We start from the raw sequence: 20,229 nt of genomic DNA, 5'->3' as shown, positions 1-20,229 counted from the left end.
ATGTACATTCAACTTTATATTATTTTGGTTTTGTTATTTAAATATTTTTTCACTTAACATTTTACATTCCAATATTGTTTTTATATATATATTTTTTTAAGCTCAGAATTTTAGTGTTGGCAGGGATCTCAGAGATCCACTAGGTCAACATCCTGCTTTTAATAGTGTACATAGTAGGGCTCAGATAGGTTATGTGACATGCCAAAACCCAGATTCCATAAGTCCTGAGTTTCATTTTCAGTACAGCTCCTTGTATTAAACAAATATTTAAGTGTCATTAAAAAATGTACATCATTCATCTAGGAGAAAAGAAAGAGGCAAAAAAGCAGAAAGCAACTTCAGGTATTATTTTAAAAGTTGTTTGGGAAGAGAAGTTTTTCCAAGCATAATGGAATTTAAGAGTTTTAAATATCTGCTTATTTGAAAATTTAAAGCTAAATAACAGAATATAACATATTCTCTAATCATTTCCACTTATATCCACTTAATAAAATTAGTGAATATAGTGTTCAGTCAACAGTGTATTATGAAAATATGTCAGTGTCACAATCTTATTTTGATAGGACAAAAATAAAGTGTTGATAAGTTCAGAATATACAACTGCTTTTATTTTGAATAATTAATAGTATTTTTAAATATTCTCCTAGAGGATAAATTAAAATATACAATAAAAAAGAAAATACAAATCATAAAGAAATGTTTAAGATAAACAAAAGTATATCAATAAGTATTTACTGAAGATGGGCCATAATTTTAAAAAACTCCTACGAAACTGTCACAAGTTACATGTTGATGGTTATACTTTCATACTTTTTCAGTAACAATAAAAATTATATTGTGATGTTTCATCCAGTCATTTATTCATTCAACAAACATTTTGAGTAATTATATGTGTAAGGCACAGTCTGGGTTTGTTTAGAATTTTCTTCTTTTTTTCTTTTTTATTGTTGCTGTACTAGGTGATGAACCCAGAGGCAGTCTACCTCCAAGCTATCCCCTAGCTCCTAGTTCCTAGCTCTTGCTCTCTTTTTTTTTTATTCTTTATTTTGGGACAGAGTAACTAAATTTAAAATTATTTAAATGATGCTATAGTTATATTAATAATAATAGAGTAAAAGTTATTTGAAACAAAGATTTGACTTTGATAAGAAAAATTTTATTTAATCAACTAATTATAAATTTTACCAATTAATAGACTGATTTTTGAGAAATATTTTTCCCTAAGTTAAAATGTGGCTCATGTATTTTTTCATTTGTAATCATTACATGTTAAATCTACTAGTATAATATATACATCTTCTTTACACAGGCATTTATAGATCTATCTCCTTTATTAAAAGCTTAAGAAACCTTGTGTCATTGGGTGAGTTTCTCCTGCTTATCCCAGTGTTAATTTTCTTATTGCTATGTTGCTATGAAAGGAGAGGAAAAGCAGAAGTCGATGTTCTTTCAAGACAGAGACCTATCTTTTCCTCAGCACCTCAGCATCGTGCCTGATACAGTAGGTGCTAATAAAGAGCCCCAATGAATTACACTGTTAGAAAGTGTTATTCTCAGAGCAACTTTAAACTCTGTCTTTCCTTCCTGACTCAGGTACCACATCTGATTCCTTTCAATCTCCCTTATGTTGCAGATGAAAATTATTCTGTGTTTGTAGATGTAAACAAGTGGCAGAAATAGCTCCAAATGGGCACTCTCCTTTTGGTTATTGTTGTGGTACTAGGGATTGAACCAAGAGGCATTCTGTTTCTGAGCTACACCTCCAGCCCTATTTTACTTTTTTTTTTTTAAAGAGGGTTTCAGTGACTCTCACTAAATTGCTGAGGATGAACTCAAACCTGTAATCCTCCTGTCTCAGCTTTCCAAATACTGGGATGACAGGTGTATACCATTGCACTTGGCTCAAATGTGTACTCTTAAACACAAGATAATGTCTCCCTGAAACAATTAACACTTTTTCTTGGCTTTAAATTTTACATGACAGCTTTCCATAGATACTACTTTTGGGGCTGATGACATGATCCTTCATTAATCCTGTGGCTTAATAGTTTTGTGGTCTGGTTATTAAACACAATTAAAATTTATAACATGATTTTCCAACAAAAATGTTTTTTAGTTACAAATCATAAATTGAAAATATTTGGAATAGCTGGGCTTGGTGGCGCACACTTATAATCCCAGCATTCAAGAGGCTGAGATAGGAGGACTGTGGTTCATGGACAGCCTCAGCTACTTACTGAGGTTCTTTGCAACTCAGTGAAACCCTGTTTCAAAATAAAGAATAAAAAATTAGGCTGGGGGTGTAGCTCAGAGGTAGAATGCCCCTGAGTTACATCTCCAATACCATACATACAAAAAAATTTGGGACGTAATTTTTCTATTAGTTGAGGATAAGGTATAGTCTAAATTAGATATATTGTATAAATGTTTCATTCTCAAATGAGAACATTTAAGACATTTAAACTTGAGGAAGTAGTGTCTAACAGAATTTTTCTAAGTGAAATAGAGAAAATCTAAGTATATGAAATATCAAGAAAAAAAAGAAAATGTTTCAGAGAATAATGATCAAAAGGCTGTCTTTTCCATACTACCATTTTTGTTTTGAGGAAGAATACATGCTCAAAGAACAATAAACTCATTTTCTTACTGTTTGTTTTTCTGTATAAACACTGGGAATACTGAATCAAGTATTGTAAACAGTTAATGCCTGTGTTTAGTCAAGTGAGGAAAATGTGAACAGAGCTGATTAAACAATGGAATTAATTAAGTCCACTAGAGTAGTCCCCATAGATACTGATACAGTATTCAGGCATTTCTCATAGCTGAGCTAAAGTGGGGTAGAAATCATTGGAATTGTTTTGTAACCCAAAACAGATAATTTTAAAAATAGTCTAATTAGTCTCAAACTCAAGAACTATGTTCAATAACACTGACCATTTAAGAGAAGGTATTGAAACTGTTAAAATACTGAAATCCTTGAGGAATAAAGAAATAACCCCCCAAATACTGATTAAGTAAAACTGTGATAGCAATGTACTGATTATTTAAATATATAAAGATAAAACTCATTTATTTTGAAGAGACAATTAGGTGTACTTTTTGTGAGCTGATAAATCTGAGAATAAATCTTAAATGTGCCAGGAAAAGTCTGAACAGAAACTTACTTTGCTAATCCCAACAATGTATCTTCTTTCTGTGAGTACTTTGCAAACTACAAATGTTATGTAAAAATCAAGGCAGAATGGTTTTTATGTACTATAACACAGATACAGATACTACTCTTAGATAAAATGAAGCTTGATTTTTTTTAATGACTAATTTTTCTTTTAAGTTGTACTGGGGGTGGAACCCAGGGGCTTTCTGCCTCCGGGCTTTCCTCCCAGACCTATTTTATATTTTATTTGGAAACAGGGTCTCACTAAGTTGCCGAGAGCCTCACTAAGTAGCTGAGGCTGGCTTCAAACCTGTGCGATCCTCCTGTCTCAGCCTCCCTAGTGCTGGATTACAGACAGAGCCATGCCCGGCTTTTAATAATTAATTTTCAAAATGTTAGAGTACTGAGTAATGCTATTATTTCCTAAAATGACATAAAATAAATAAAGATCTGATATAAACTGAAACCAAATGTATACAAAATGTTCCATGTATACACAATTTGTTTATATTTTTAAATATTTGGAAGTATGGATTTATGTTCCTATATATGTTTACATTTGCTTTACAGTACATTTTCTGCTTACATTTTAAGAGGAGAAGTATACTGGCATTAGGTTTTTAAAAAATCTATCTGAAGAACTCATTTAAAATTAGCACAAAGAAGTTATTTTTTAATATTACAGTAAAGAATTTTCATTGCAAAAAGTGATTACCTAGGGTTGAAAAAGATGGAATTGAGAGAGGAAATAAAAGTGAAGCAGATACAGTTTTAGTATAGAAAAGCCTATGGCAAAGCTGATAAATAGCTATAGAAGAGTGAAGAGAATGACTTGTATTGTAAGAGTTTGGGCTATTTTTCACATACCCAGTTCTAGTTTCTGACAAGAAGGAATCTCTTCTGTTACCGTAATGTAGTAGTTGTGCAATCCCTTGAAGGCTAGCAGCAAAGTAGCACAAAGTGTATAATGAAAATGATAGGCATGATGTAGGAAGGAGTCTGCAACGATGAAGCTGCAGCCCTAAACAGAGAACAAAGTCAGAATACAAAGTTAGTAATCAAAATCTATAAACATTATACTCAAAAATTGGAAAGGTTAACAAATATATCTTAGATTATACCAGATACAATTATTCTAAAACATATAAGAAATTCATCAACATTCTGGAATAAGCACATAGAATATGACCATGGTAATTTCAGTTATGGTATATTTCTTCGTTTTAAACTGGGAATTACTCAGGGACACTCTACAAATGAGCTATATCCTCAGCCCCCCTCTCCGCCCCTATTAATTTGTATACAAGATCTCCCTGAGTGGCTGAGACTGGCCTCAATCTTGCCATCCTCCTGACTCAGCTTCTTCAGTGGCTGGGATTACAGGCTTGTGCTACCATGCCTGCTATAGTTGATTTTTTAATAAATAGATTAATTATGATTTCTCGTAATATGAAATTCATGTTACATTTGAACTAATGGGTAGATACTGTCTTATAGGATCAGCACCACTTTTTTCACAGTAATGGGTACATCTGTACTCTTTTGGGCTGGGTCTTAACTCTAGCTATTGTTCTTTTTGTGGAAAAGAGTCTACCAGTTTTCTTAAAGGAATGGGGTGATAGTAACAAGTTTGAGAGAGGCAATGGCTGTCATAGATCTCTATTCACTAAATTTGGTAAAATGTTGAGGTATCAGCTTGGTTATAAATAAGAGATAACTAGAACTAACCAATATTTTATATTCAATTAGGTTCCTAAGATGCTGGGCTCAAATAATAAAAGGAATATCATACTCACAAATAAAACACTTAAAACATTTTTTAAATAAGGGAAAAATAAAATAAGAAGGAAAAGATGATTTAGAAACATATTCAATTCTTACATCTGGTGATAACTGTTTTGTATAGTTAGAACCGAAGACCACACTTTCAAGAGTAGGAATCACAGAATCTTTGTTTTGTGCTGGTGCATTTCTATTTAACCAAGTAGTCTTCACAGGGCGAGGAAAGCTGGAAGGATAAGTATTACATTATTATTGCTTGAACAGTCTGTTTAATATGTTAGATATTTATTTATTGGCAGTACTGGGGTTGGAACCCAGGGGCATTCTACCTCCGAGCTACACTCCAGACCTATTTTTTTATTCCTTATTTTGATTGAATGTTTCATACATGATTATATTTGAGATAAACAGGCCAAAACTAGCCAGGCTTGGTTAAAAATGCCTGTAATCCTAGTATTGGAGAGGCCAACACAGTAAGATTAAAGATTCGGGAACAATTTCAGAAATTTAGAAAGACCCTTGGCAACTTAGCAAGATCCTGTTTCAAGTAAAAAAGGGTTGATGGTGTAGCTCATAGATAGGATGCCTCTGGGTTCAATCCCCAGTACCAAAAAAAAGTGGAGCAGGGCATCATAGGTGAGTGCTAAATTCCACTTGCTATACTGTACTTTTCAGAACTGATTAATGAAAGTTATATTTCAAGAAATTCAAATGTAACAGGACATGTTAAAAAAAAATAAAAGCCGAGAGTGGTGTCACACGCTTGTAATCCCAGCATTTGGGAGGCTAAGACAGGAGGATCTTGGTTTGCGGATAGTCTCAGCTACTTAGTAAGGTCCTCTGCAACTCAGTAAGACCCTGTTTCAAAATAAAAAGAATAAAATTTATGGCTGAGGGTGTAGCTCGGAGGTCAAATGCCCCTGGGTTCCATTCCCAGTACTGGAAAAAAAAAAAAAAAAGTAAAAGAAAGAAATGCTAAATCCTTTTACTCAAATAACTGATGTAGCCGAGTATGGTGGTGCACGCTTGTAATCCCAGCATTTGGGAGGCTGAGACAAGAGGATCACAGTTCATGGCTAGCCTCAGCTATTTAGGGAGGCCCTCTGGACCTCAGTGAGACCCTGTTTCAAAATAAAGAATAAAAAATAAAAAAGTAGGGTTGGGGTATAGCTCAGAGGAAGAATGCCCCTGGGTTCCACCCTCAAAACCAAAAAAAAAAAAAAAAAAAAAAAAAAAAAAGAAAAGAAAACAGATGTATTATGACTGGCCATAGAAATTCTTTTAAATAAGCTGGGCGTGGTGGTGCACGCTTGTAATCTCCATGCTTGGGAGGCAGAGACAGGAGGATCGCACAGGGTCGAAGCCAGCCATGCTGGCTTAAGAGACCCTGTTTCCAAATTAAAAAAAAAATAAAAAATAGGTCTGGGAGTGTAGCCTGGAGGTAGAAGGGCTTCCAGGAAACCCAGCACCACAAAAATAAAATAAAATAATAATGAAAATAAAAATAACACTTAATGGAAGATTAATTTTAAAATTAAAACATTTTCAATGTCTCTAAAGGATAAATAAACTTCAGGTAAAACTTACTGGAGTACAAATAGTGAATGTTACCTTTACATATTACCCCTTTACCAGCATACCACCAACAGAAGCTTTCCTTTACCTGTTTCTTGGGCCACTTTTCTAGTTTCTCACTTACACTCAAAGTAAGGCTGGGAAAGATGATGCTAGAATCAGAACAAAGTTCTTGCAGAGAGAGAGAAGACAAATGGGACCATGACAACTAGGCAAAAAACCATCCTTAGCTGTTGCAGAAAGCTTGTTTTTCTTTTCCAGTCACTAAATTGAACTAATAGGTAATTCTCCTTGCTTATGACTCTGAGCCAAAAATGTCTTCTTTCAGGAAATGGTCTCTGGAAGATGAGCTGCCCGGTTCTCCTACTCCTTTGTGGACAAACTGCTATATTGCAAGGGGAAGCACACTTTTTGTGTGTGTGTGGATCTGGGGATGAAACCCAGGGGCATTCAACCTCTGAGCTACACCCCTTTATTCTTTATTTTTTCAAACAGAGTTTCACTAAATTGTGAAGGACCTCACTAAGTAGCTGAGGCTATCTGCAAACTGCGATCCTCTGGCCTCAGCCTCCTGAATGCTGGGATTGCAAGTGTGTGCCACCACGCCCTGCTCGAAGCACACTTTTAACCATGAGGATAGAATTAGTGATGTGAATACCACCACTTTACTTAATCAGGACCTTAAAAGGCAATACTAGAAACACGAGCTAACTTCTATAAATTGTCTACTTTTCAAGAGAAAAAGGAGCTAGTTTTATAGTCTTGGTAAGTTTTTTTTAAAAAAAGTCACAACAGTTTTATTAGAGTTTTTTAAAATTATATCTACAAGAAAGAAAATTCAGAAAACTACAGTAGTGTATTTTATAAACAGATAAACTTTTAACAATAAAAACTAATGATTTTTATAAAAGTAATATTTTATATTACTTAAGTTATAGCTAAAAAACATTTTCTTGTCAAAGACGTTTCAGTTATGTCACTGCAAATTAATCTATTCCAGAAATTCCAAAATTTTTTCAAGTTTCTAATAATATTATATACAATAAAACAAACACTTTCCTGCTTGCAAAAGCTACAGCCACTATGCCTAACCTCTCAAAGGCCCAAGAAGTAAGAGAAAAACGGGGAAAAAACCAGTTACAGATCCTATTATAGAAAAAGGAAGGCAATACATGTTAGAATAATTTAATTCTTGGTTCTGCATGCTAGGAGAGCTAAGTCAAAAGAGAACAATACAATGAAAGACATTCTCAATAACAATTAAGACAATGTAAAAATATGCCACAAGAGGCTGTCAATATGTCAAACTATGCTGAGCTTCTAAAAATTCTGAGAATTCTGCAAATTGACCCACTTAATTTTCTGATAAATCAGCTTACCATTTTAACCCCTTAAGTTTCATCCCCATTAACAGCTGTCAGAATTAGATTTGTGTCAGAAAGTGCAAATCAATTTGTAGTCTTTTCATGTAAGTTACTGAAGTGTCCATCTAGTGCCCATACTACAAGTATAAATTATATTGTATTAACTGAGCGAGTTGAATTGTATTTTTCCATAATAAAAGACAAGTTATCTTCCCATGGAAGTGGTCAGAAAATACAAATATTCCAAAGTACTTATTAGCCAGAAAATTATACACCTTCAAACTAAAATAGTACAGGACATAACTTAAAAATCAATGTAAAAATCCATAAAATTGGTTAAGACTTAGAAAGTAACAATTACTATAGACATAGCATTCAGAAGATAAAATTAGTCCACTCAGAGAAGAAACAAACAAAACAAAAAAATTAAGAAAAGAATCCATACATTTTTCCAGAGAATGAGTAATAACAGTATAGCACTGGATAAAAACACAGGTACAGACTAAACAATGTTATATGGTTATTTCTGGACTGCACTACTCTTTCTTGGTCAACTCATTTAGGATCGACAAAGATTGCTCCAATTTCTTTAATAGAAAAGTTATCAACCTACTGGTCCCATGTTCTTGAATTTTATTACTTAGAATAAAATGAAAAGTGTTTCTTGATAGTCATGAATTTTACCTCTCTTCTCTTTTTCAGTTACCTTCATCAAGGCCTAAGTCTTCCCTATAAACATGAAGGCACTTCATCAGTGAAGATGAAGGTGCACCTTACCTTATGAGTGGCTGGTGGAGTGCTACCAAGGATGCGTGGACTGTAACAGACACGACAGAAAGGTGGAAATAATCAAACATGACATTGGCATGATGATGAAGTCCTCTGCAGAGGCTAAAATGCAGCTTCAACATTCGGCTACTTATTAGTTGCAAGGTGTTCAGATCACCTGCCCTATAAAAAGTAACACATTTGCATATAAAGATGAAATATTTATTATATTTTGTATAGTAGTTTAACTATCAAAAGCATCTGTTTAGTTACTTTTTAAATTTTTGGATGAGAGCAATTTTAAAAGTATAGAAGTAGTTGGGCATGGCGGCACATGCTTATAATCCCAGTATTTGGGAGGCTGAGACAGGAGGATCAGGTTTGAAGACAGCCTTAGCCACTTAGTGAGGCCCTTGCAATTCAATGAGACCCTGTTTCAAAATAAATAATAAAAAATAGAACTGTGGTGTAGCTCAAAGGTCGAATGGCCCTGGGTTCCATCCCTAGACCTGCAAAAAAAAAAAAAAAAAAAAAAACCCACAAAAAACGGAGTCCTTGTTGATACTTCAGGAATTAATCTCATCTTAAAGTAAATTTTGCTCTGTGGAGAATACTGTTTATTATAAGGTTGCAGCATAACACAAGTCAAATTATATTCTAATAAACCCCCTCAAAATACTTCAAATTATTTTTACTGTATTAAATGCTGCTTTAAAATAGTCAAGTCAGTCAAGATAAGTCACATCCAGACACAGCACTTGTCTGGTGTACTAGAGTTCTCAAAGATAATTTGCTGACGGTGATTCACTGGTGCAGCCAGTGCTCCTGTTAGTAACTAGATGAGAAAATATGTCCAATTCTGGGTCCTAGAAAGTCTGGGTTGACCTCTTTCTTTCCTCATGCCCATTAGAAAGTTGGACCTGCCACAGTATGTTGTAAATTCTTCTCTTTTTCTAGAATAAAAGACTTAATAGAACTCTATACAATGTAAAGAAGAAAATAAAACAGGCAAGTTATGGTTTAATCAGTAAAATAAAAAACTTTTATTATATTTAGTCTGACATTACATTTATAAATGTAAAAATGTAAAACAATGTCATAAACATTAAATATACTTTAAAATTCCACACACATTATAACTACCTGCTCATTTCTGCTTACTCTCCACGTAAAAAATTCTGATTTGGTCAATTAAACAAACCTTACACAATTCTATTTGTTTTTAGGGAAGGAGGGTAGTATTGGAGGTTAGGTGCAGAGGCATTCTACCTCCAACATAAAACCCCAGCCCTATTTTATTTTTATATTAAAACAGGATCTCACTAATGTTGCTGAGGGTCTTGCTAAATTGCCGAGGCTATCCTGTCTCAGTCTCCCAAATAATGGAATTACAGACATGTATCACCACATCTGGCTCAGAATTCTTACAATGATACTTATGCCAGAGGAGCAGTAGTTTTCAGTAGAATTTCTTATTCCTCATTGATAGTGATGAGGACACTTAAAGCAGACCTTTCTGGAATGTGACTATTTAGTCTGACAAATAGTCTGAATTTATATACAATTTTCAAGTAGTTCTAAAACTTCATTTCAAATGGTTGGTGAGGGAGAGAGCTCTCCAAGAATAAAATGATTAAATAGACCTCAGATTCTTATTTCAAACGAATACAAACACACTTTGTCCCTAAAATAATGACTGCATATATTTTAGGTATGTAGGTATGTGGGCAAGTTCAGGGTCCTAGAACTTTCTCAAGGTCCTGAAATTTTCTCTAAGGCTAGAAAAATTAATGAACTAAAAACACCTGTCAAGCCTAAGAGTCATCAGTCTTGATGATTCTCAGTGTCAACAAAGTCCCATCTCAAGAAGGCAATTCATGATACAAGAAAGATTCACTAGTGAGACAGTAGAAGAAATTTCAGTTATATCTAAATGTCTTGCGGTAGTGTTATTATATCAACTACATGATTTCCAGAGTTTAGGAAATTGTTTTATATTTCTTTGACTTGTCTGGCTTTGCTCTCTGGAGTTCATGAAATCAACATGGGGATAAGAGAGCAGGTCTAATCATTCTCATGAGATCCTTGCAGAAAATACAAGTACTTCTTCCAAATAAACAAGAAAGAGATAAAATAAATTCTGGAAAAAAAATGGGGAACCTAAGAAATTCAGTCATAAGCACCCAAAGATTTTTTAATTATTTGAATAGCCTACTTACGAGTAATCGCCATCTGTGAAGTGTAGATCCAAAGACAATAAAAAATTAATTTCTTCAAGGGTTTCTTCAATCTGAAAAGAAATTGAGAGATGCGTTCTAAATATTTATAAAGTTAGAAACATGCCATAAAGCTTTAAAAGGTCATTTATCTAAATATATGTGAAAAGATGTTACCTTTTTTTCATCCAATAACATTTTAACTTTGAAGATCATAACATCATTTAAAACAACCTCTTCATTTTTGTACAGAATTTGAAATGTTTTACTGCAAATCAGAGAATCGTGAACTGAAGCTGGAAAGGCTAACGTTATACCTAAAACAAATAAGGTATGTAAGTGACTGGTAAAAAACAAAATATAATATCACAAGAGGTACTGTTACTTTAAAAATACAACAAGTCTTATTATATTACTCCGTTGTTATCATTACTTAGAGCATTTCTAAAAATTTACTAATTTCTGATAAAATGTAAGTAAGTACATTATAACCATTATAAAACTATAATTACTTACCTTAATCTGAAATGTAAAGTAGGCATACTGTCTACTAAGTAAAAAAATCCTCAGAATTCTTCTACTGTACTAGAAAGCTAGCAGCTTGATTCATATTCTCCAGAGCAGAGATAGACAAGAGACTTCTCTGGTGATTCAAAAACTGTCAAGAATCTGAGACTTATCTTACTTGCAAGCAAGCTAACAAGGTAGTGGCCATGGTTTCATAGATGCTGGTAGAAGATATGAGTCTCAGGTCAAAGATAAAAGATTATTCACAACACAGCAAGCAGCATGGACTTCTTGTTCCTATCGGTTCACCTGTACCCTCTCTCTCAAGTCCCAAAGGACTGACATGGAGGCATGCTCAGGTGGATACTGTGCATGCAATGGGTTTCTGGTCACAACTCTTAACTTCAGGAAACCTCAATCTTTTATAGGGGGCTATAATAATTCTTCTCTAATCTTTGTACTGAAGGGAGATGTTATTGTTATTATATTGAACAGTAAAAAAAATTAACCTATGCTGTAGACACACTGAGACCTATCAGACACGTGAAGATTGGATTAGTGCCGGGCGTGGTGGTGCATGATTGTAATCCTCGCGCTTGGGAGGCAGAGACAGGAGGATCGCGCAGGTCCGAAGCCAGCCGCGCGCACTGGCTTAGGAGACTCTGTTTCCAAATAAAAATGTAAAAATAGGTCTGGGAGTGTAGCCCGGAGGTAGAAGGGCTTCCAGGAACCCCAGCACCACCACCACCACCACCACCACCACCACCACCAAAAAAAAAAAAAAAAAAAAAGGACTGGATTAGTGGGCCTCAAAAGATATACTGGGGTCTGTCATCTGAAAGATCCCTGCTATCATGGTCCTATCCTTTTAGCCTGAGTATAAATTAAAAGCTAAGACAGACATTTTTTGAGGTTTCTATTCTGTTGTCTTATATTATTTGAGGGTACTCTTTTCACCTCACAGAGGCTTTCTGCTTTGACAAGCCATGAGAGTAGGAGGAAGGCCACGGGTAAATTTAAATGCAACTCAGCTTGTTACATTGGTCATTCAATAATTTATCAAGCTGGGCATGGTGGCGCATGCTTGTAATCCCAGCATTTGGGAGCCTGAGACCAGAGGATCGCGGTTCGCGGATAGCCTCAGCTACTTAGTGAGACCCTATTTCAACATAAAGAATAAAAAAATAGGGCAGGGGATGTAGCTTGGAGGTCAAATGCCCCTGGGTTCCATCCCCAGACCTAATAATAATAATAATAATAATAATAATAATAATAATGATGATGATGATGATGATGATGATTTATCACATGTGACCTTTTCTCTACCTCCCAAGGGCAGGGATCACAAGCCTGGGCCACCAGCCCTGCTATTGTTTCTATTTTAATGATTAGAAAAGAAGGGATCAAAGTAAGTAAGTAATGTGTTTTTATAACCATAAAGCTACTGAGTGGCAACACAAGACTTGAAACTTGTTACCTACAAATTCAAACATTTTCTACAGACTAAGCTAGTTTTTATTTTATTTTTTTGGTGGTACTGGGGTTCCTGGAAGCCCTTCTACCTCCGGGCTACACTCCCATACCTATTTTTACATTTGTATTTGGAAACAGGGTCTCCTAAGCCAGCGCGCGGGGCTGGCTTTGAACCTGTGCGATCCTCCTGTCTCTGCCTCCCAAGCGCGGGGATTACAAACGTGCGCCACCACGCCCGGCAGACTAAGCTAGTTTTTAAAGTATAGAAATGCAAGCCCAGCTACCTAGATCTCCTTGATACGTTATGAATTCCAGGGTCATTTGTGAGGTCTCTTCTCTTCAGTTCTCCCTTCTTACCTTGGTAATCCTAGCTCATGCTTATCTCAGAAATGTTTTTTAATGATTTTGTAAAAAAAATTAAATTTAACCATTAATAGGCTATCCTATGCACTTACTTCATTACTATGCTGAATAATAGAAATCAAATTAACTTTACTGGAAGTTTCAGTTCTTTATAATGCACAGAATAACAAATGAGTCAAAACTTGACTGCTTCTCATTCTTTCTTATATTTCTAGAAGCCCAATAATAATAATTTACATATAAAATTCTGTGTAACACTACATACTCTTAAAAAAGTTTGCTAAATACTTTCACTTTACTTAATACCTAACAACTCTGTGAAGTAGGTAATACACTGTATAGATGAGAAACTGAACTTCAGAAAGGTAGAGTTTTTCAAGGAAGCAAAAGAGGAAGCTGGTCTCTAGATTCCAAGTTACCACTCTGTGATCTATATCAGAGTATGTCTGGATCAACAATTTATAAAAAAAAAATAGACATGCATAAAATGCAGATATAACCAGTGACCTAGATCAGTACCAAGGTAACTAGATCTGCCTTAATTATCTTCCAAGAAACTTAAGATATTCTTCTTTGTGTTAGATATTCATATCAGTTTAATAATTTTTTTCTTTTTGTGATCCTACAAAAAGGCAAATGTTATTTACTTGTTTTAAACCTCTGGAATCAACCAAAAGGCAAAGCACAGAAAATTTACCTACAGTCAAAAAACAGAACATAAGTCAGGAAGGGGCTGGAGAATGAAGAAAGAAATCTGAATGCTTAAATCCTCAATACAAAAAGGGTCTGACAGTTGCTGAAATAGGACACAGAATTTTATGTAATTATTTGAAGTTACAGGGATAGAGAAAGATAGGAGAGTAACATCATCTCTTTCAAAAGGCAGGGGGAGCTGGGTGTGGTGATGCATGCTTGTAACCCCAGCATCTGGGAGGTTGAGACAGGAGGATCCTGGTTAATGCACAGACGCAGCTACTTAATGAGGTCCCATGCAACTCAGAGAGTTCCTGTTTCCAAATAATGAACAACAACAACAAAAGTAGAGCTGGAGTATAGCTTGAAGGTAGAATGCCATTGGGTTCTATCCTCAATAAGGGGGGGGGGGATGGCAGGAGGAGATAAGACAGGAAGTGGAGAAGTGGGGTAAATAAGAAATTATCTTTATCATAAATAATGTCCATATAGAGTTAACCATCAGGACTACAGAAAAAATTAAAAGTCACAGCATTTAGAGAAAAAATTATGGTTTTTGCTACAAATATTTCTGAATTAATAGGTTTTTTAATCATTTGCCTATACTTGGATAAAAATTATTTTGAAAAAAAATAAAGAATAAAAGCAAATGAAACAAAATACATTTCATTTTAATTATACTATCACTACTAGAAATGAAAAATTATTTGAACTTTTTGTGAAAACTGTACAGAACACTTCAAATTGAAGCCAGCTTCCCAGAAGCAGCAGTGCTTTCTCTGTTGTTAAAGTCCATGAATGCTTTATTTAATCAATTTTCAACAGTCTTACAAATACTCATTGTCTTTCATGACTGATGTTATTGCAGATGACAGTTGTTTCCTGATCCAAACCTCTTACTGTCAGAACAATCTTGTGCTGGAAATAATTTAAATGTACTGCAATTAGCTGTAAAATACCATGTAATTCCCATGTCATCCAACCTGTCCTACTGCAACTCACAGACAAAAGTCATTATTACTTTTTCTGTTTCCTATAAGTTTCCCAGGAATATTTAGAAGGTGTAGGGATTATGATAAAATAGAGTGCTATATGAAAAAGACACTGAGATAAAAGTACATATCCAAGGTAGAAATATTGAAAGCATGGAGAAAAACCCAAGTACTTAGAAAAAAAAAAGGAATTTTTAAGTAAAAGAGAATAGAAAGGATAAAGGGATATTATTCTTATAAATATATTTATTTTTAGCCGGGCATGGTGGCGCACGTTTGTAATCCCCGCGCTTGGGAGGCAGAGACAGGAGGATCACACAGGTTCAAAGCCAGCCTTGTTAGCTTAAGAGACCCTGTTTCCAAATAAAAATATAAAAAATAGGTGTCTGGGAGTATAGCCTCGAGGTGGAAGGGTTTCCAGGAACCCCAGTACCACCAAAACAAAAAATATATATTTATTTTTATAAAGTTAGATACAGAGAATTCTGTAGGCAAAACATTTTTGTAAGGGTAACTCCTCCTTAATACTATTTTATTTAATTAACTAATTATTTTCCTTGCGGGTCTGGGGATGGAACCCAGGGGCATTCGACCTCTGAGCTACACCCCCTGCCCTATTTATTATTATTATTATTATTATTATTATTATTATTATTATTATTATTTATTTATTTTGAAACCGGGTCTCACTGAGTTGCAAAGGGCCTCACTAAGTAGCTGAGGCTGTCTGTGAACTGCGATCCTCTGGTCTCAGCCTCCCAAATGCTAGGATTACAAGCATGCACCACCATGCCCGGCTTTAATACTATTTTAAAATGAAACAAATCTCTAGAGAGCCTGTTTCAAAATAAAATATTTAAAAATAGGGTTAGAAGTGCAGCTCAAGGGTAAAACGCCTCTGGGTACAATCCCAACACACACACACACACACACACACACACACACACACACACACACACACACACACACTTTCTCTCTGAGAAAACTAAGGTAGTGATAATTCTTTGAATGACACAGAAGTTGCTAAATGATAAATTAACGATTAAAATATTTCCATTGTGTTACGTTTGGATCTGGAATGTTTCCCAGTCTCATATTGAAAGCACAGTCTCCAATGCAGCAAGGTCCGGAGATGGGGCTTTTAGGCAATAACTGGACATAAGACTCAGATGTCCTCAATCCACTGAGGTATTCATCCATTAAGAGCTGAACTGACTACTGGAAGGCAGCAGGTCACTGAGGGAATGCTCTGGAAGAGTTTTATCTTCTCTCTGGACCCTCCTCTCTCTCTGCCTCCAGCCTGCCAAGAGCTGAGTAGCCTTTCTTTGCCACGCCCGCTTCCATGTTTTTGTCTTGGAGCCAACTGAACATGGACTGAATCTTCAGTAACCATGAGCCAAAACAAATATTTCCTCTTCTAAATTTTTCTTGTTAGGTATTTTTGGTCATAGCAACAAAAAGCTGATGAACACGAGATACAATAAAGAACATTTTAATCTTTTAAATATGAAATCTATTTGTAATTAAAGAAATAACAAAATCAAACCTAACACTAACAAGAATAACCAATTAACTGGTTTGCTACAAGTAAGGCTACACAGTAACTGAAATGAGGAAGTAAGCACTTTTTATTTCTTCAGGCACATTTGCTTTTGGCTTGTCAATCAGTCATCTACTAAGAATTTATAACTTATCTGATTTTATGTTCTGTCATTTCCCCACTTTTCTCACTAGAATATTATATCTCCTCCCCACTTTGAATATATTTTTTTCTTGGATTAACTAAATAATCTCATATACAAACACTTAAAAAACAATGTTATTTAATTTATTTCAAGTTAAAAATAAACCAAACACCAAAATGTTAATTTCAGTATAGTTAATTCAATCTCCAAAATCTTCAGGTCCTCATGAGGAAGATTTGAGCTGCCCAGAATTAATATTCAGTTTTCACATTATTTTTTTCTGAACTTCATGATAATAAAAAGGAAACTGGTTCCACTTAGAAAACACATTTCTTAAAATTAGTCAACCTTGCCAGGTATCTTGGCACATGCTTGTAATCCCAGTACTTGGGAGGCTGAAAGAGGATTGCAGGTTTAAGGTCAGCCTCATCTACTAGTGAGAACCTCTGCAACATAGTGAGACCCTCTTTCAAAATTAAGAATAAAAAATAGGGCTGCGGGTATAGATCAGAGGTTCATACCTGGGTTCAATTCCCAGTAGTGCAAAAGATAAAAGGTCAACCTAGTTAATCTTTTAGAATTTATGCCAAATAGGTTGCCATCTTGAAAAGTACATCGGAGGCTAACATTTAAATTTTTATTTTTGTTTTTGCCTTAAATGGCAACTTCAGGGGAGAAATAGAACAAGGAACTTCATCTACTAGATTTTTAAAAAGTCCAAAAGGAAGTGCCAAATTTGTTTTATAGCATCAGTTGTTTTACTACTTGTTTACTGAAAGCAAACTTACAAAAGAAGGCCTATTATGACAAATGTAAACATTAAGATATAAATGCCAGCGCCAGGTGGGGTGGCGCACGCTTGTAGGAGGTGGAGACAGGAGGATTGAATCTACACAGGTTCGAAGCGAGCCGTGCTGGAGACCCTGTTTCCAAATAAAAAGTATAAAATAGGTCTGGGAGTGTAGCCCGGAGGTAGAAGGGCTTCCAGGAACCCCAATACCACCAAACAAAAACAAAACCAAAAAACAAAAAACAAAACAAAAAAAAGACATAAATGACAGGCTGAGTAGAGCATGCTGTTACATGATTGTAATCCCAGCATTTGGGAGCCTGAAACAGGAGGATCCTTGTTCGAGGACAGCCTCAGCTACTAGAGAAGCCCTTTGCAACTCAGTGAGAATTTAAGAATAAAAAATAGGGCTGGGGTGTAGCTCAAAGGTAGAATGCCCCTGGATTCCATCACCAGTGCTGGTGGGAGGGGGACATAGATGCCAAGACAAGAAGAATTTTTTTTTTCTTTTTAAGAAAAAACAATTCTTTTTTGTCAAAACAATAGGCCATTCTGAGCATTTTGATAGTCTTTCAGACACAGTAAACTCTCCATTTATGTACAGGTCACCATAATTTAACATTATCTAGTAGTTTAGTTTCTATAGTATAAAAAAAATCCTAAAAAGTTCAGAGTCCCTGTAAATTTTTTAAATTTCAAAAATGAACTGAATCATGCTCAGCATAGATTCAGTTCAGATTATTATTATTATTAGGATGCTTTGGAAACTAGTAATATCAAGTTTACACAGTAATTTTTTTTTATTTTGCGGTGCTGGGTGTTGAACCCGTGGGCATTCTACCTCTGAACTACATTCCCAGCCCTATTATTTTTTTAATTCTTTATTTTGAAACAGGGTCTCACTAAGTAGCTGAGGCTGTCCGTCCACCTGTGACCCTCCTATCTCAGCCTCCCAGTACTGGGATTACAAGCTTGCACCACTCTCTACAATGTTTAACCATTTAATTTCCTTACTATTTGGAATAAAACAGCATATGTTGAACATTCCTTTTCCAAAATACTTAGAACTGTTGGGAGCCATCTTATCCCACGAGATGAGGTTACCATTTAGACTGACTTAACCATATACACAGTATATGTTAAATGGAAATTGTCTAAAAATAAACAAACTTCCTTGGTCCGAATGGGACCAAAAGGTAGACTTTGATGACTCCTATTCTCCCTGAAATGTTTACCTTGCTCCTCTCTAAACTAAGCTTGTGACTGCCACTCCCTAAACCTAGCTCATTAAGCTTAAGTTTCCCTAAAACTTAACTTGAAATCCTAAACTTAACTTGTAACCTCCTTGCTGTTTGCTTTGTTTAAAGGTGCTGGCTGCAGAAGGCCAGGAGAACTGCCAGCTAACTTCTTCCCAACTTCCAGATATTAAATTTAATTTTCTCCAAATTATCATATCTGATTCTTTGTCATTTTAGTGTAAGAAGACGATTTTTAGGAAGCTGCCTGGAGCAGCAACCTTCTGTAGCAGGACTACTGAGCAAGCAGCGATGTACTGAGATCCTCAGTGCCTGGCCACACATGGACTTAACCCCAATATCTCCTAGGAAAACTGAGCAAACAGATCTTTCCTCTAAATTATAGGTCAGGTCTTTGGGTTATAGCTGGGAAAATATGATGACTAGTAGAGAAAACAGTACCAGAGGAGTGGGGTCATAACTCTATCTAAATTTGACCATATGGATTATAAGACTTTAGAACTGTTTTGTGAGATGAAATTGGAAGGGTCAGGATATGGCTAGAAAAGTGGACAGTAGAGACTGTGCTCAGGAGATTTTGGAGGGCAAAGATGACTCCATAGAAAAATGGAGTAGAGGCCTAATGTGTTAAATTTTGGCAAAGAATGGAACCACATTTTGCCAGTGTCCTGAAACTTTATGTGAAGTTGAATTTAAAGATGATGGACTGATTAATTGGCAAAGAAAATTTCAAAACAGCAAAATATCCAAGTTGCATTATGTATATTGATGTATGTATTCAGCAAGTTGTATGGTGAATTTCAGAGAAGGAAAGTAAAAGAGAGACTATAGATTTGCAGTTTGGCCAGAAAGGCACATGGAAAGAGGGGCCCAGAGAGATGATATCAGTAAGATAGCTGAAAGGAAGAAGGAACCAACCAGTGTCCATGATGGAGGTGGGAGATGGACCTGAAACCAGTGGGAAACCGGATGGATGTGGGCCCAGCTGTGACCTGGATGGAATGGGCCAAGTGACTGTGACTGAAAAGGCCTCAGTGGCAATGATCAAGAAAGGTGTAACTACCATTTCTGTAGGCCCTTAGCATTCACATAATGCTGGGTTTGCTGTGGGGGTGGGGGGAGAGAGGGTCATGGTGGCTTCTCCCCAGATTTCAAAGAAAGGGCTGGGTAGCCAAGCAACATGTTGCAGGGTCGGAATCTTTGCAAGTAGGCCCAAATGGGGCAATCTGTAAAGCCAGGAGGATGAAGCAAAGGTTGCAAGAAAAACTCCCAAGATTCACAAATTCTAGAAACATGGAACAACCTGGAGGAAAGTGTGTGTATTTTTTGTGGTGCTGGGGATTGAACCCAGGGGCATTCTACCTCTGAGCTACATCCCTAGCCCTACATATATTTTTTTATTCTTTATTACGAAACAGGTCTCACTGAGTTGCAGAGGGCCTCACTAAGTAGCTGAGGCTGTACAGGAATCGTAAACCTCCTGTCTCAGCCTCCCAAATGCTGGGATTACAAGTGTACACCACCACGTCTGGCTGCCATTGTATACTGTATGCATGTACTTGCTTTTTATTTTGATCTTCATGCTCTTTTACATGGGCTCACAAAGTTCAC

At 35.7% G+C, this 20,229-nt stretch overlaps 1 protein-coding gene across 8 annotated transcripts in view; it reads right to left on the bottom strand.

Moving 5' to 3' along the window:
* FAM135A (family with sequence similarity 135 member A) overlaps nt 1-20,229 on the bottom strand; it is a gene marked incomplete at both ends in the record, with an annotated part of 117,963 nt that overhangs the window by 60,739 nt on the left and 36,995 nt on the right. For 7 of the 8 annotated variants that reach the window (XM_080699924.1, XM_080699925.1, XM_080699927.1 and 4 more), the window contains 5 exons: nt 4,022-4,175; nt 5,036-5,162; nt 8,653-8,826; nt 10,863-10,933; nt 11,037-11,176. In XM_080699924.1, the coding sequence (XP_080556050.1) occupies nt 4,022-4,175; nt 5,036-5,162; nt 8,653-8,826; nt 10,863-10,933; nt 11,037-11,176 (666 nt within the window). The remainder of the gene's footprint in view (nt 1-4,021; nt 4,176-5,035; nt 5,163-8,652; nt 8,827-10,862; nt 10,934-11,036; nt 11,177-20,229) is intronic. The other variant, XM_080699929.1, reaches the window with a different exon arrangement.

Source organism: Muscardinus avellanarius (genome assembly GCF_963383645.1).
Source record: "Muscardinus avellanarius genome assembly, chromosome: 8".
NCBI classification, from domain to species: Eukaryota; Metazoa; Chordata; class Mammalia; order Rodentia; family Gliridae; genus Muscardinus; species Muscardinus avellanarius.
This window is presented reverse-complemented; position numbering and strand designations above follow the sequence as displayed.